Here is a 17,300-nt window from a genome sequence, read left to right on the forward strand (position 1 = left end):
GTGCCAGATTTGGAATCTGGACTTTGATTCCGTTCATAGGTTCCGGTTATGGTACGAAATGTAGGTTACACAGATTGGGACATTGGGAGGAACAAAGTGTTAATTTCCTACATTTCCAAAGCATCAAAATCTCAGATCTCAGCTGAAAGCAGATTTCAACTTGTTAATACAGTTGGTGATTGCAGGCACATTAAATCAGAAAATGCCACTCTGTAAAAGCAAATAGTGGCTACCAGAGAACCACCAGCAATTCAACTTATTATGTGGTGCACTTATAAACCATGGCATGGATGCTAATGAGCATACATTACAATTGTATAATGTTTCCATTTTATTAATATTCAATTTAACAGAATCACGCTGTTAAGTTAGAACAAACAATTTAGTAATTGACACAAGATGTCATAGTAGTGACTCATTTCTATCTTAACCACCTGTAAGAATGCATTGTCCATTTTGTGAATTACATGCAGAAAAAAATTAGTCTGTTCTCATACTAAGTTCTGTAAATTGAGAATAATTCAGTCAGGAATACAATAGTTAAAATTTTGATCCAAACTAATGTACTAGTACATATTACATGCTGTTATACTAACAGTCTTCCAGACACAGGATAAATATTTCATTGCTGCATATGAAACATATTTTCACATTTATTAAAATGTTTGACATTAATGTTGATGCAATCAACTGTTTCATTTAAACTTAATATTTCAAACAAAACCTGACATAAGAACATTATGCAATTAAAGTTCTTCAATCTTTCCAATTTTACATTGCAGCTAACCTTACTGATTGATGTACCACTAATTACATGCTGATAAGTTAAACAAATCATTGTCTTTGACTTACATACATGTGAATTTTGCAGTTTCTAACAGTTTAGGAGAATATTTATAGATCTTTACTTTTTAAATCAAAAACTTTGGATTTTATATAATAGGAAACAATTAAATGGCATATTTCAGATATATAATGGACATAAATTAATTCTTGTTTATTCAATTAAAAGCTGGATCAGGTAAAAGATCAACTGTAGTCTTGAAATCAAGTCATCTTCTGCAACTATCTGCACTGGAACTCAACTGCACGTACTTGACTTCCATTACTCAATTATCCGGAAGAGACATTAGCTTTTTAATCAACTGGTCCACCTTTAGGTGAGGAAAAAGTCCATATTGTGGTAAGTTAGGTACAATGTGTGCAAACACAGTCTACAATTGAGACCAAGTGAAGCAGATTTTTTGATAAATCTTTCAGATTATCTTAGCATGATAGCATAAAAATGTCCTCTGCCTACTGCCTCTAAGGGTTATATGTGAAATGATTTTGGGCAATTTCAGTTCAGTCCCCTGTAAGCATGCAGCATAAAACAATCCACTTCACTGTTTAATTTGACAACTTGCTTAAACAAATAGGCTGATTGGTGTAATAAGTGGAAATATCGCAATGATGAAGGATTATGAAGATACAAAGCAAGATGGTGTAAAAAGCAGTTGGTTCTACATCCAGCTGTGCTATATATTTGGTTTAGTTCAGTTGACTGGACAGCTGGTTCATGATGCAAAGCAAGGCCAGCAGCACAGGTTCAATTCTCGTACCGGCTGAGGTTATTTATGAAGGCCCCGCCTTTTCAACCTTGCCCCTCGCCTGAGGTGAGGTGATTCTCAGGTTCAATCACACCAGTCAGCTCTCCCCCTAAAAGGGGAACAAAGCCTATGGTCATCTGGGACTATGGTGACTTTATCTTTACCATATTTAGAGAATATCTATGGCATGGGCAGCACGGTAGCATGGTGGTTAGGACTGTTGCTTGACAACGCCAGGGACCCTGGTTCAATTCCTGGCTTGGGTCACTGTCTGTGCGGAGTTTTCACGTTCTCCCCGTGTCTGCGTGGGTTTCCTCCGGGTGCTCCTGTTTCCTCCCACAAAGTCCCGAAAGATGTGCTTGTTTGGTGAATTGGACATTCTGAATTCTCCCTCAGGCGCCACAGTGTGGTGACTAGGGGATTTTCACAGTAACTACATTGCAGTGTTAATGTAAGCCTACTTGTGACACTAATAAAGATTATTATATGTACACACCAATATAGCATTTACATGTATCAATTTGTTATTTAGTTTGGTTCAATCTATACCTATTAGTGGTGATAATGTAAGCACAAAAGAGCACTATATAGCTCCACTATATAGCCATCCAATTTTTAAGTAAAAAATGGAACAAATACAAGAAATTTGCCTGCTGTTCATTTTTGAAACACTTTTGTTGAAGCAAATTCTTGCAGAAATTTGGACAGTAAAGGGTGAAAGAGGTCAATATTTACAATTGCAGTTGAGATGATCAATGATAAGATCCAAGTTATTGAGTACAAACTGTTGCTTAAGTCAACTCATTCGCATAATTAGGCATGGTGTGGTGAATGAGTGAGGTGGGGGGGGGGGGGGGGGGGAGTGATAATGTTCAATTTCAGTCAAAATGGGCAGAGTGATCCAGCACAAGTCTTCTGTTAATATCCACTCCTTGTAAGCTCTGGAAAACACTTCCTAGAACACATCTTGCAGCTCCACTCACCCCTCTCCAGGAATCTTTACCTATCCCCATCTGAACAGCCAACACTATGTTCATCCTCTTGCACACAGGCCTCACAATCATCCTCCGCAAAATGTTCTTCTTCCCTCCTCTTCAATCGTCTTCAAACCGACCCACATCTGCATCACTTGAAGGGGATTTAACTCCCCATATGCACCTAAATCAACCCTCCCTTCCCTAAGGGTTACAAGACAAAAACTGGGGTTTGGGCTAAATTGCACAGCTCCTCCAAAGAGTCATAGAACATAGAACATAGAAAATACAGCACAGAACAGGCCCTTCGGCCCACGATGTTGTGCCGAACCTTTGTCCTAGATTAATCATAGATTATCATTGAATTTACAGTGCAGAAGGAGGCCATTCGGCCCTTTGAGTCTGCACCGGCTCTTGGAAAGAGCACCCTACCCAAACTCAACACCTCCACCCAAACACCAAGGGCAATTTGGACATTAAGGGCAATTTATCATTGGTCAATTCACCTAACCCGCACATCTTTGGACTGTGGGAGGAAACCGGAGCACCCGGAGGAAACCCACGCAGACACGGGGAGGACGTGCAGACTCCACACAGACAGTGACCCAAGCCGAAATCGAACCTGGGACCCTGGAGCTGTGAAGCAATTGTGCTATCCACAATGCTACTGTGCTGCCCATGAGAACAAATAAATCTACACTATATCATTTTACCGTAATCCGAGTCAGAAGAGACATGATATTCGAATAACCTCCTTTGGTGCTGTAAGCAAATATGATTATTTTCAAGACAATTTAAGGTATTTGGTAATTGTTATTTGTGAAATTATTTTCTTAGAAATGCTGTGGTCTGACATGATGTGTGTTTTGACCTTCAAGTTTACAGGAGAGCAATTTTCAACGCAAAACCACAATAAAAGGGAAATTTATACTACAGCATGCTATTTCCTTTGTGTGACAGAAATTTATGTTTCCAATCTTAGAATTTAGGTCAGCTTATGGAAACTATGCTTTTTGATGGGGGAGGTATTTTGTCAACCGTTCCCACCAGCGTAACCAGAAGTACACGCCACTTCTGTTCCCTTGCTTTTTCTCATTTCCCATGCAATTACAATAAAAATGTCATGTACAGGTGGCCTGGACAGAGACACGTGCACTCAGGCAGCGGGAGGTTGCTTTTCACTGATGAAATCTGCTGTGAGCTGACAATGCTGCAGCTACAGGCGGTTTATGAAAGAGCCTTCTGGTCAAAGAAGAGGCTCTACATCACGGCTAAAACTTTCCGGCTCAACTCCATTACCACTTGACTTGAGAGCACAAAAATCACGGTTATTTTTCAAAGTTAAGCTTCAATTGTAAATATTTCACATCACATTGGTTTCACTGTATTAATACATGCTTCATTATTATTTGTTAAGACTAACCTAGTCAGAGAGTCAAACATAATGGCACACCTCAGTTGACATTCATTGATGGTTACAGGGGAGTTTGGGCATTTCCTATTTTGTGGATGAATCAATGACCTTTTTTCGTACACTCTTTATTGAATGCTTATGTTAGCGTTGAACTCGCCAATCTGTGGGACATGGCTGAATCTGCAGGCTCAGCTGACCCTCCGTTATATGTATTGTAAAGGACATTGTCGGATATCACTCTCAGCAGGGATAATTTAAATGCTGCAGGCGATCAAAGCCCTGCAAGGACTCTGCCAGCCAACACCCTGAGATGGTCCCGCATTTGGACAGTACTGACACCGAATGTTAGGCCCTTCATTTTCTTACCATGACTAACTGTTTCATCACACTTCCCCCTACGATACTATACCATACTAACATACCATAGGAGCGGCACAGTAGCATAGTGGGTAGCACTATTGCTTCACAACACCTGGGACCCGGGTTCGATTCCCGGCTTAGGTCACTGTCTGTGCGGAGTCTACACGTTCTCTCTGTGTCTGCGTGGGTTTCCTCCGGGTGCTCTGGTTTCCTCCCATAAGTCCCGAAAGATGTGCTTGTTAGGTGAATTGGACATTCTGAATTCTCCCTCAGTGTACCCGAACAGGCGCCGGATTGTGGCGACTGGGGGCTTTTCACAGTAACTTCATTGTAGTGTTAATGTAAGCCTACTTGTGACACTAATAAAGATTATCATACTCAGGACACCACTCCTCCATGCCTCTGATTCACCTTTAGTCCTCCCCTTGATTCCTCTTCTACTCCTCCACTGGCTCAGCTTTGTCGCTGCCATTCTCTTGCTCCCCTCCCTTATGCCATAGGGTTTAACAAGAAAAACCACAGACTTTACACACAACTGCAGAAAGCCGACTAGTTCTCGCTGTCTGTAAACAAACGCAAACAGTGCCACAAGATTATATTTACACTAATGTGTATCATGGCATGCAAATTTATTACAAGTATGAACCCACCACAGGCCAGCATGAGACCCCACATGCTGCAAACAAGCTGTTGACTTGATTTCTGCAACCCAACCCGTCAGGAAATAGAGATTTCACATTCCACCTAATTAAGTCACCATGTTTCCTGCTCTTGCAGGCTCCATAAACTCTCCCCCAAAGAATTGGAAGAAAGCCTGAAGTGTAGCAGTCCTTACAGATATATTTTTCAGCAGGGATCATGCCACAGCAACTGAGGTCATAATCTGTTATTTAGCCTCTTCCTAGCATGGGCTGCTGAAACCAATACCAATATAGGACAGACCAAGGATTGGAACTGTATTGCTCACAAACATTGGGCAGTGAATATTTCAGTTAAGCCATAGTGGTGAATGCAAATTGGTTTATATTATTACCTATCAAAACATTATTCAACAGTAGAAACAAAAGTACTTACTGTAATGAACCAGTAGGAATTGGGTCTGTAAATCATTCTTGATATGAATCTCATCTGACTAGCTGGAGCCAGTACATGCAAGTGCAAATGAGCTATTGTGCAGAATGGGGGCCAGTGAAAGCCCAGCCTGTAAACAAATACTGCACTCAACACAGTGTACAATCAGAACAATCACAAAAGTCACATCACAGCAGCAAAGCTGCAAAAAAAATCCTGAATTAGGTCAGTTAACTTAACCTGTTTGTTCATATTTAACTTTTGTGTATTTTGTAGCTTCATTGAAATTTGCAAGTACAATAATTAATCTGCAAAAATAGTTAAGACCATAAGACATAGGAGCGGAAGTAAGGCCATTCGGCCCATCGAGTCCACTCCACCATTCAATCATGGCTGATTTCAACTCCATTTACCCGCTCTCTCTCCATAGCCCTTAATTCCTCGAGAAATCAAGAATTTATCAACTTCTGTCTTAAAGACACTCAACGTCCCGGCCTCCACCGCCCTCTGTGGCAATGAATTCCACAGACCCACCACTCTCTGGCTGAAGAAATTTCTCCTCATCTCTGTTCTAAAGTGACTCCCTTTTATTCTAAGGCTGTGCCCCCGGGTCCTAGTCTCCCCTGCTAATGGAAACAACTTCCCTACGTCCACCCTATCTAAGCCATTCATTATCTTGTAAGTTTCTATTAGATCTCCCCTCAACCTCCTAAACTCCAATGAATATAATCCCAGGATCTTCAGACGTTCATCATATGTTAGGCTGACCATTCGTGGGATCATCCGTGTGAATCTCCGCTGGACCCGCTCCAGTGCCAGTATGTCCTTCCTGAGGTGTGGGGCCCAAAATTGCTCACGGTATTCTAAATGGGGCCTAACTAATGCTTTATAAAGCTTCAGAAGTACATCCCTGCTTTTATATTCCAAGCCTCTTGAGATAAATGACAACATTGCATTTGCTTTCTTAATTACGGACTCAACCTGCAAGTTTACCTTTAGAGAATCCTGGTCTAGGACTCCCAAGTCCCTTTGCACTTCAGCATTATGAATTTTGTCACCGTTTAGAAAATAGTCCATGCCTCTATTTTTTCCAAAGTGCAAGACCTCGCACTTGCCCAAGTTGAATTTCATCAGCCATTTCTTGGACCACTCTCCTAAACTGTCTAAATCTTTCTGCAGCCTCCCCACCTCCTCCATACTACCTGCCCCTCCACCTATCTTTGCATCATCGTCAAACTTAACCAGAATAACCCCAGTCCCGTCATCTAGATCGTTAATATATAAAGAGAACAGTACGAAGTCTTACAACACCAGGTTAAAGTCCAACAGGTTTGTTTCGATGTCACTAGCTTTCGGAGCGCTGCTCCTTCCTCAGGTGAATGAAGAGGTTCCTTCATTCACCTGAGGAAGGAGCAGCGCTCCGAAAGCTAGTGACATCGAAACAAACCTGTTGGACTTTAACCTGGTGTTGTAAGACTTCGTACTGTGCTCACCCCAGTCCAACGCCGGCATCTCCACATTATAAAGAGAACAGCTGTGGCCCCAACACTGAACCCTGCGGGACACCACTCGTCAACGGTTGCCATTCCAAAAAATAACCTTTTATCTCAACTCTCTGTCTTCTGCCTGACAGCCACTCGCCATGTTAGTACCTTGCCTCGAATACCATGGGCCCTTATTTTACTCAGCAGTCTCCCGTGAGGCACCTTATCAAAGGCCTTTTGGAAGTCAAGATAGATAACATCCATTGGCTCTCCTTGGTCTAACCTATTTGTTATCCCTTCATAGAACTCTAACAGGTTTGTCAGGCACGACCTCCCCTTACTAAATCCATGTTGACTTGTCCTAATCCGACCCTGCACATCCAAGAATTTAGAAATCTCATCCTTAACAATGGATTCTAGAATCTTGCCAACAACCGAGGTTAGGCTAATTGGCCTATGATTTTCCATCTTTTTCCTTGTTCCCTTCTTGAACAGGGGGGTTACAACAGCGATTTTCCAATCCTCTGGGACTTTCCGTGTCTCCAGTGACTTTTGAAAGATCATAACTAACGCCGCCACTATTTCTTCAGCTATCTCCTTTAGAACTCTAGGATGTAGCCCATCTGGGTCCGGAGATTTATCAATTTTTAGACCTCTTAGTTTTTCTAGCACTTTCTCCTTTTTGATGGCTACCATATTCAACTCTGCCCCCTGAGTCTCCTGAATTGTTGGGATATTACTCATGTCTTCTACTGTGAAGACTGACGCAAAGTACTTATTTAATTCCTCAGCTATTTCCTTGTCTCCCATCACTAGATTACCAGCGTCATTTTGGAGCGGCCCAATGTCTACTTTTGCCTCCCGTTTGTTTTTAATGTATTTAAAGAAACTTTTACTATCATTCCTAATGTTACTGCCTAGCCTACCTTCATGTTTGATCCTCTCTTTCCTTATTTCTCTCTTTGTTATCCTCTGTTTGTTTTTGTAGCCTTCCCAACCTTCTGACTTCCCACTACTCTTTTTGTTGAACCCAAGTTACATGAAACATACCAAAATGTTTACAGTAAAATTTATGTAATGTGTTTTGAGTGTAGTCTTAATATTGTTTTGTTATGAAAACCTGACATTCTTTTCACTATGTTTAAACAGTGAGGCTAATTGTTCAGTAGGTTAGAACATTGCAGCACAATGCCTGCTATCAGCATGTACTCAGACAGTAACCCTCACAGCAATTGTGTGCCAACTTCCCCTGCAATGCAATGCTGGATTTAAATTCAAGCACTATACTTTGCTCCGCTACAGTGCAAATTAAAATACCTTTTTAAAAGGTGAACTGCCAATACATCTTACAGAGCATTGTTAATTCACTTAAAACGTTTCTGAGAGAATGCGAGGTCCAAGTCAGTTATTTCTAATTGATCTGAGCAGTATACATGACTTTCTAGAAGTTCACAGGCAGCCATAACTTCTTCAGAATATTAATCAGTTCCCAAGCACTTAGTTAGTTTTTTACAGTGCTCTACATACCTTACATCTGCCAGGTCATCAATACCGCTTTGTTGTAGTACATTTTCTCCAATGTTCACCATCTTTTGAACTATTCATTAAAATAGAATTTTACAAATTAAAGTATAAGTTAGCCCTAAGCCATGTACATCAGGACCAATATGTAGAATTGGACCAGGTCATCTAAAACTGCAATGCAGTTGCTTTCTTTAGAATGAAGGCTTCCCAAACTGCGGTCACAACCTCACAAGATGAAATTTTGGGGTGGCAAGGTCTGAGACAGCAATGGCTGCCCAGAAGCTCAGACTGAATGCTAACTGCGAACCCTTTTAAATCCTTGTTTATTTTCTCATGGTGGGCAGGGTCTAACAGACAGGTCTTTGAAGTCTGATTCCTACTACAAAAAGGCTGTGAAAATCCTTCTTTTTTTTTTTAAAAACTCTTTCCATTTAAATATTTCCCACCATGCTCAACCTCACTCCCCACCTGCCTCCACACTCTGTTCAGCAACTGAGGTCCACCCCACACTTCCTCTCGTACTCCAAAAGTTTCACTCTGGGATCACGCAAAATCTGGGGCATTCAAATAGGGTCACATCAGGGAAAAATGATTGAGAAGTACTGCTCTCGAACAAAGTCCTCTCCCATTTTAATTGCCAGCTGCCTTTCAATCGCATTCTGGCCATATATATGTGGCAGTACAATGAGACGTCTTACCATGACTCACTCACGCCTACTCCTAAGGCTCTTGTAAAATGGAGGGGCATACAAATAAAGGTAGTTAACTGTGTTGGCAACTTTACAGGATGGGCTAAAATGGCAGAACAACAATCGCCTACTCCCTCTCAATTGCTAGTATGGAACAGACACCAATAATGGCAGTATAACAGGGTAGAATATCACCCAGTGGAAATCTGATATTCCATCCAAAGGGATAAACAAGATTGCCTTGTATTTCAAACAGAAACTGATTCAATAAATCCCCTTTGATATTACTCCCACCAAGACAGTGTAACATTGTGCATGTATGCTAACTATAATTTAAATATTGAAAGTGGGCACTGAAGACAACTGGAATAGCACCGGTAGGTTGTCCACAATTCTAACCAGAATTGTAACTGTCTTTAATTCTGCGTGAATAAAAATGATCTCTGCTGTGGTATGATAGTCAAATATAATACTAGGGTTAATAAAATCAATGTTGCCATGTATGCAAGGCGACCTACTCCACATACTAGGGTGCTCTCAAGGTAGGATGCAGTTCAACAGAGGCTGGTTAGAAGACAAGAATTCTGGCAGAAACTGCAATGCAGCTTTCAGATTTTAAACTTTTGAAAGACATACTGAACTCTCAGATGTGAACAGGAGGCAACCATGCCACCAAGGAAATCATTTATAATTAGGATTTAATGGTCCTTCAGCATTTAAATTTGGTCTTTGGTCAACCAGTAACTGATCTAAAGAGTTTTCTTTCGGAAGATTGTTCATGAAACACATTTGTAAAGCTTCAACAAGCACTGTCCAATTAAGAAAGGATGCAGTAGAGTGCTGTAACATAATTTTAAAAATGAAGTGAATGCAATCTCACCGACTGATACGTGCTCCTTCTTCAGAGATTTGCAATTTACGATGTGTTTTCTTGGCACAACAAGGTAATGATGGGGTGCACCGGGTCGAATGTCCCTAAAACAAGCAAACTGCTCATCCTACACAAAAAAACGCAGCAATTTAAATTTGAATATCTCTCCAACTACTTATTTGAATAATTCTATGACAATTTAGAGACATAAATGTGGTCATGTATAAAGCACACCCTGATCAAAAGAGAAACTTCATTGTGGATAGAAATGTTCATGATTACTTTTAACTTCCCAGCAGTATATTCATTTAATACACTAGTTTAAATATATAAAAGCAAAATACTGCAGATCTTGGGAATATGAAATAAAAACAAAAAATGGTGGAAATGGTCAGAATTAGCAGCATAAGACCATAAGACAGGAGCAGGATTAGACCATTCAGCCCATCGAGTCTGCTCCGCCATTCAATCATGGCTGATACGTTTCTTATCCCCATTCTCCTGCCTCCTCCCCATAACCCCTGATCCCCTCATTAATCAATAACCTATCTATCTGACTTGAAGACACTCAATAACTTGGACTCCACAGCCTTCTGCGGCAATGAGTTCACAGATTCACCACCCTCTGACTGAAGAAATTCCTCCTCATCTCTGTTTTAAAGGTTCTTCCCTTCAGTCTGAGGTGAGTTCTAGTTTCTCCTACTAGTAGAAACATTCTCTCCACATCCACTCTGTCTAGGCCTCTCATAATTGAAACAATCTCCAATATTTATGAGGTATAAAACCATAGTTTATTAAATATAGGTATTGGTAATGTCACTGGACTAGCAATCCAAAGACTCTGCGCTGGGGACTAGGGTTTAAATCCTGCAACAGCAGATGACATTTCCATTCAATTAATAAATCTGAAATTATAAAGCTAGTTTCAGTATCCATGACAGCTATCTTTGTCGTAAAAGCCCATCCAGTTCGCTAGTGTCCTTTAGCGAAGGAAATCTGCCATTGACTCCAGACCCACAGAAATGTGGTTGACTCTTATCAGCCCTCTGAAATGTCACAAGTCACTCAGTTCAGGGGCAATTAGAAGTGGGCAACTAATGCTGGCTTTGACAGTGACACCCACATCCCATGAAAAAATAAAAATAAAATATGATTTTGTTCTTTTTTCCCCAAAGAATTGCATTTATGTCAATGCAGATGTGGAGGAACATGTGTGGTATTGTATTTTATGATTTCAACAAGAATATTAGGTTTTCCTTGACTGTATCTACTAGGAACTGCCATACCTTCTATATGCTATGAAATACTGACATTTTAATTGTACAGTCACAAGAGCCAATGTAATAGCGTTCCCCCTCCCAACTATTGGCTTCACTGAATGAGCATAAACACTTTGTGTTATTTGATTATATTGTATTGTCTCGCTATTCATTTCATTTTTCCTCCTGGCAATTGTCTGAAATCGAACTAATATGTTCACCACCTTAGACCACTTTATTCACTTCCAGAACACTGTGCTATTTTGCCCCTCTGTAGAGAGAGACAGTGTTAATGTTTCAGGTTGATGGGTTCTGCTGAAAGATGCTGTAAGACATGCTGAGATTAAAATGGATTCTTCAACTAATGTTTATTACATGAATGAATGAAATCGCTTATTGTCACAAGTAGGCTTCAATGAAGTTACTGTGAAAAGCCCCTAGTCGCCACATTCCGGCGCCTGTTCGGAGAGGCTGGTATGGGAATTGAACCGTGCTGCTGGCCTGCCTGGGTCTGCTTTAAAAGCCAGCGATTTAGCCCAGTCTGCTAAACCAGCCCCATTAACAATAGAATAAGCAATATTTTAAATTTGTTGATCTTAGTGGGTATTGCAATACTAGGCGTGTCACAAAATTGGACAGCAGTTACCTAAAAACAAAATCCTTCATTCTGAAACCCTGGAACAGGTGGATTTTTTTAATTTTGAAAAATTCATTTATGGGATGTGGCCGTCACTGGTTTGGCCAGCATTTATTGCCCATCCCGAGTTGCCCTTCAGAAGGTAGTGGTGAGTTGCCATCTGCAACCTCTAAGTCCTTGAAGTGTAGGTATCATAGAATCATAGAATTTACAGTGCAGAAGGAGGCCATTCAGTACATCTAGTTTGCACTGGCCCCCGGAAAGGGCACCCCACCAAAGCCCACACATCCACTCCATCCCCATAACCCAATAACCCTACCCAACCTTTTTGGACACCAAGGGTAATTTAGCAAGGCCAATCCACCTAACCTGCACATCTTTGGACTGTGGGAGGAAACCGGAGCACCCAGAGGAAACCCACGCACACACGGGGAGAACGTGCAGACTTCGCACAGACAGTGACCCAAGCCGGGAATCGAACCTGGGACTCTGGAGCTGTGAAGCAACTGTGCTAACCACTATACTACCGTGCTGCACTATGCTACCATACAACCACTGTGCTGTTAGGGAGGGAGTTCCAGGATATTGCCCCAGCGACAGTGAAGGAACAGTGATATATTTCCATGTCAGGGTGGCGAGTGACTTGGAGGGGAATCTCCAGGTGGTAGGGGATTCATGGGGCAAGTCTGCTGTGGGCATATTTCACTACAATGTCCTGGCCTTGGAGCATAAGTGTCCACCTTGCTATCCTGTTCTGGCTGACTGCCACGTTCTTTACTCGCCCGTTCAGCAGCAATTGTATCGGGGTATGTTCAGTGAGGATGGTGAGGGAATTTAGGCCGACTATGTAATTAAAATTATGTACTGCACAAAAGACCAATAGTAGGTGTTTCTCGCATATTGCGAAGCTGTGTTCCACCGGGTGTGTGCTCTTTAACTCCAAACTAGACCATCAGCATCATTCCCAAATGATATCATCATTTTAGTTAATTACAAAAATAACAGCTTTAAAAATATTTTCCTCTCCAATTCTCTCTTTCCCTTACCTCGCAGCACAAACTGAAGTATGGTTGCTTCAGTTCCAGTTACTCTTGGGCATGCTTTATATTGTAACAGAAAGAATCCATCTAATGTAATAATTATCAAGTTAAAAATGTATCACAAAATGCCAGGACAGAAATATAGATGCCTCATTCGAGTAACTTTTCTTCATGTACATGCACACTGACTATCAGCAAACAATGGAGTCACAGCTAAACATAAACTCCAGATATTCACAAACATGCATACCTCCTGCAAGACTCATTGGGTAACAATTAGGATTGCAATCAAGGTAAGAGTGAAAGCACAGTCAAGGAGAAACATTATGAAGAGGATTTTGAAATTGTAAAGTGATGTATGGATGGGCACTGTGGAAAAAGAACAGCTGCCAATGTGGAGTAGAGAAAGAAGGGACTAAGGAGGTTGTTTGTGAAAGTGCATGGCTGAAGAAGACTGGAGATGCAAGGGCGTGTATTAGTGAGCAGATTTAACATTGCACCCACACAAAGTGCAGTAACTTGGAGAAGCAAATGTGCATTGCAGTTTATAGTGTAACAGGGGCCAGTACTCCATCGCCGACAGTTCATTTGACCACAGTACCCATCCCTACATCCCACTCCAATCTCAGAATCCTTTTTCCAACCATTCTGACTGCGCTTTAACTCCTAACTTGGCTTCTTCCCCTCCTACATTATGCTCGGCATCTAGTCTGTAATGAGCTGAGATTTTTCACTTCATAAGCAACACTTTAAAAATGTTGCAGTATGATTCGCAAATGCTCTCATTTTAATTCAAAAACAGAAAATACTGGACAATCTCAGCAGGTCTGACAGAATCTGTGGAGAGAAATGGAAGCTAACGTTTTGAGTCTGGGTGAATCTTTGTCAAAGCTCAAAACTTTACCAAAGCTTTTACAAAGAGTCATCCAGACTCAAAACGTTAGCTTCCTTTTCTCTCCCCAGATGCTGTCAGACCTGCTGACATTGCTCAGTATTTTCTGTTTTTGTTTCAGATTCCAGGATTTGCAGTAATTTGCTTTTATCTCAAATTTTAATTGTAGGTTATCTTCTCACATGGTGAAATATGTTAAATCCACTCACAGTAGTTGAACGCAGTTTAGCCTTTGGCATGACTTGCTTTATTCTGGTTTGGTTTAGTGGAATTGATCATGGTCACAGTGGCTAGCACACTTGCCACATGGCGCCAGGGACCCGGGTTCAATTCCTGCCTCAGGTGACTGTGAGGAGTCTGCACGGTCTCCCCTTGTTTGCATGGGTTTCCTCCGGGTGCTCCGGTTTCCTTTCACAGTTCAAAGATGTGCAGTTTAAATGGATTGGCTATGCTAAATTGCCCCTTAGTGTGCTAAAATGTGCAGGTTCGGTGATGGGGGTTAGGGGGATAGGGCGGGGAAGTGGACCTGGATAGGGTGCTCTGTAGGATGGGCTGGAGGGATTCTTTGGTTCTCTGATAACCTGATTTCCTCTCCCTGCAATGTTCCTGGTCCTGTACTCCAGTCATTTCACCTGTTATAGATTCAGCTGATAATTAACACGCAATAACCAATCCAGCCAAGGGCATACAGCCATTTATATTTAAAAAAACATTCGCATCCTCTGCTACTTATGTCACCACCTTACCAACAACCACACACAAAGCAAAAGGTTCAACAGCCACTCCACCTCCTTTCAAGGCCGGTTACATTCGGAAACCCCTCCCCTCACCCAGTGCAGAAGATCCACCGACTCCTCCTTATTCCCGATTTTGCAAAATATGCATTTCTTATTAAACTCTACACCGGCCGCCGCCGCGGTGGCTGCTGGTGATGCTTCCGTCTCGCCCTCTCTGCGGGCCGGGGCCGGGGCCGGGTCCAGGACAGGGACCTCAGCTTCCACCTCCGCCGCTGCCGCTGCCGCCGCCATGGCAACCGTACCAATCAAACCCAGAGAGCGTCGATTGGCACCAATCAATCAAACCCAGAGAGCGTCGATTGGCACCAATCAATCAAACTCAGAGAGCGTCGACTGGCACTAACTAATCGAACCCAGAGAGCACCGACTCGTGTTGGAGACTGTGGTGGGATCCTGGTGTCAGTGAAGTGAGAGTTTGTATAAATGCAAAGGTTAGACAATGGAGTAAATCAAGGGGGCGGGCCATATTGCAGTCAGATTTAGTGTGCAGCCTCATGGTACATGGACATAATAATAATCGCTTATTGTCACAACAATGATCCTGGAAACTTCAATGAAGTTACTGTGAAAAGCCCCTAGTCGCCATATTCCAGCGCCTGTTTGGGGAGGCTGGTACAGGAATTGATTGAACCCGTGTTGCAGCCTTGTTCTGCATTCCAAGCCAGCTGTTTAGCTCACTGTGCTAAACCAGCTCCTGACATTCCTGGACTGGCAATGATAATATCAAGTTCAGTGGGCGGGATTCTCCACTCCCACGCTGAAGTGGCTGCGCCGTCGTGAATGCCGTCGAGGTTCACGACGGCGCGGAACGGCCCCGGTGCCGACCGATTCAGGCCCTGACAATGGGCTAGGATCGGGGCCGCGTCATCTACACGCACCAGGCCTTGTCGCCTGCGTAAATGCGGCGCCGCATAGATGACGCGGCCGGCGCCGCATAACGGGCGTCATCCGCGCATGCGTGGTTGTCGTCCTCTCTAAATCCGCCCCGCAAGAAGATGGGGGACGGATCTTGCGGGGCCGCGGAAGGAAGGAGGTCCACCTTCAGAGAGGACGGCCCGACGATCGGTGGGCACCGATCGCGGGCCACCCCACATTCCAGGTGAAGCCCGGTGCAGGATCCCCCCTCGCCCCCCCCCCCCCCCCCCCCCCCCCCCCCCACAGGCCGCCCCCCCAGCGTTCACGCACCACCCACGACTGCAGCGACCAGGTGTGGACAGCGCCGGGGGGAACCCGCCGTTTTGGCCTGACCGCTCGGCCCATCCGGCCCTCAGAATAGTGGGGGTGCCAGAGAATCACCATTTTGGGTGTCTCCGGCGATTCTGCGGCCCGCGAAACTCGACCGCGCCGTTCCCGCCACTTGGGAGAATCGCAGGAAGGCGTCGGACCGGCGTCCCCGGAAATTTTGGCAGCCCAGGCGATTCTCCCAACTGGCGTGGGAGTGGAGAATCGCGCCCAGTGTGTTTGAAAGAGAAAGTGCCTGTCACTGGTCAGCCCAAGCAGAAATCAAAGAGACAATCGGTCCACTCAAGCTGTGGCTCCATTACCTGGACTGTTCTAGTGGCATTTTGTAATTTGACCCAGTGAGAGTTTCCAGGATCACTGTTGTCTTGCTTGTGCTGCACAACATAACACAACTGCGGGCTGAGGCCTTTCAGCGAGAGGGCTTGGAGGAGATTCACTCTTCTTCTGACCAGGAAGATGTGGAGAAGGGGACGGCCAGCAAGAAAGTGGGATGAGCTGCCTGCACCAGAGGCAAGAGCCTTGGAGAGACGTGTTCGGGAGGCTTGCGTCAACCTCATTCACAGCTGTTTCCAGCAGGCATGAGGTCGCTGAGCTGCCTGCTGAGTAAGACCACCAGGCCATGTCGCCGTATCACCCCTGCATGTCATCCCGCTCCGTACTTAACAATGTTGAGCCTCTAAAGTGCATTGCCGCATCCATGGGGATGGCAAGACTGCATCTTCCCCCTACAAAGAGGCAAATGGTTCACACTGCCAGTGAGAAAACATCAGACATTGAATAAAGAATGTAGGAATAAGTGCCCCAACAATAATTAATGATACATACAGACCAATTCGTAACATTTAAAATTTAAACACTCGTACTATCCTGGTGTGTCTAGGTGCTTTTTTAAAATGCATTTGCAGGTGCTCTGACAAGGTGCACCCTGGAGCTGAGGTGATGCCAGGCTGCAGATCGCAATGCCCCATAGTTTGAGACGAACATGGCGGCTAACTCCAAAGAGTGCCTTCAGCCCGGCGGGCCACAAAATGCTGAGGGTCTCCTGTACATGTGTAGCTGCCTCCTCTGTGGCCACAGCTACTGGAGATGGTCAGGTCACTGGCAGAGGGACTGAGGAGCACCTGTGGGAACCAGAAAAAGCCTGGACAAGCAAACGACTGAGCCGTCCGACGCACAAGGCGGTGAAACCCAGGCCTCGCCAGAGCGAGAGGGACTGGCCCCCTGCACGAGAAGCCCCCCACACCAGGGAATGGGTGGAAGGTGTCAATCTCAAGAGAATTGAGAGAACATCGAGAAGAGACAAAATCAGACATCCAAGCTGCGGTTACGAATGCGGTTGCCGAAGCTCTGGCGACCATACAGGTGTGGCGCACAAAGACTCCGTGAGACAAACAGAGTGAAGTCGATGAGGCTTTATTAAGCGTGTCTGTTCCCTAGCAGCCCGATAGTAAACTGGC

At 43.7% G+C, this 17,300-nt stretch overlaps 1 protein-coding gene and 1 long non-coding RNA gene across 2 annotated transcripts in view; one reads left to right on the forward strand and one right to left on the reverse strand.

The window, feature by feature from the left end:
- Positions 1–313: 313 nt before the first annotated feature.
- Positions 314–14,850, reverse strand: hint3 (histidine triad nucleotide binding protein 3). Its single transcript, XM_072499252.1, has 5 exons — positions 14,635–14,850; positions 9,986–10,103; positions 8,420–8,489; positions 5,412–5,538; positions 314–1,154 (listed from the first exon to the last, which is right to left on the reverse strand). Exons 1-5 carry the CDS (start codon positions 14,830–14,832, stop codon positions 1,110–1,112), a joined length of 558 nt encoding a protein of 185 aa, XP_072355353.1. The 5' UTR covers positions 14,833–14,850; the 3' UTR covers positions 314–1,109.
- Positions 14,851–15,912: 1,062 nt separating this feature from the next.
- LOC140410740 (uncharacterized) overlaps positions 15,913–17,300 on the forward strand; it is a 61,637-nt gene continuing 60,249 nt past the window's right edge. The window contains exon 1 of the long non-coding RNA XR_011940721.1: positions 15,913–17,205. This is a non-coding gene — a long non-coding RNA (uncharacterized lncRNA). The remainder of the gene's footprint in view (positions 17,206–17,300) is intronic.

Source organism: Scyliorhinus torazame, chromosome 4 (genome assembly GCF_047496885.1).
Source record: "Scyliorhinus torazame isolate Kashiwa2021f chromosome 4, sScyTor2.1, whole genome shotgun sequence".
Lineage (NCBI taxonomy): Eukaryota > Metazoa > Chordata > Chondrichthyes > Carcharhiniformes > Scyliorhinidae > Scyliorhinus > Scyliorhinus torazame.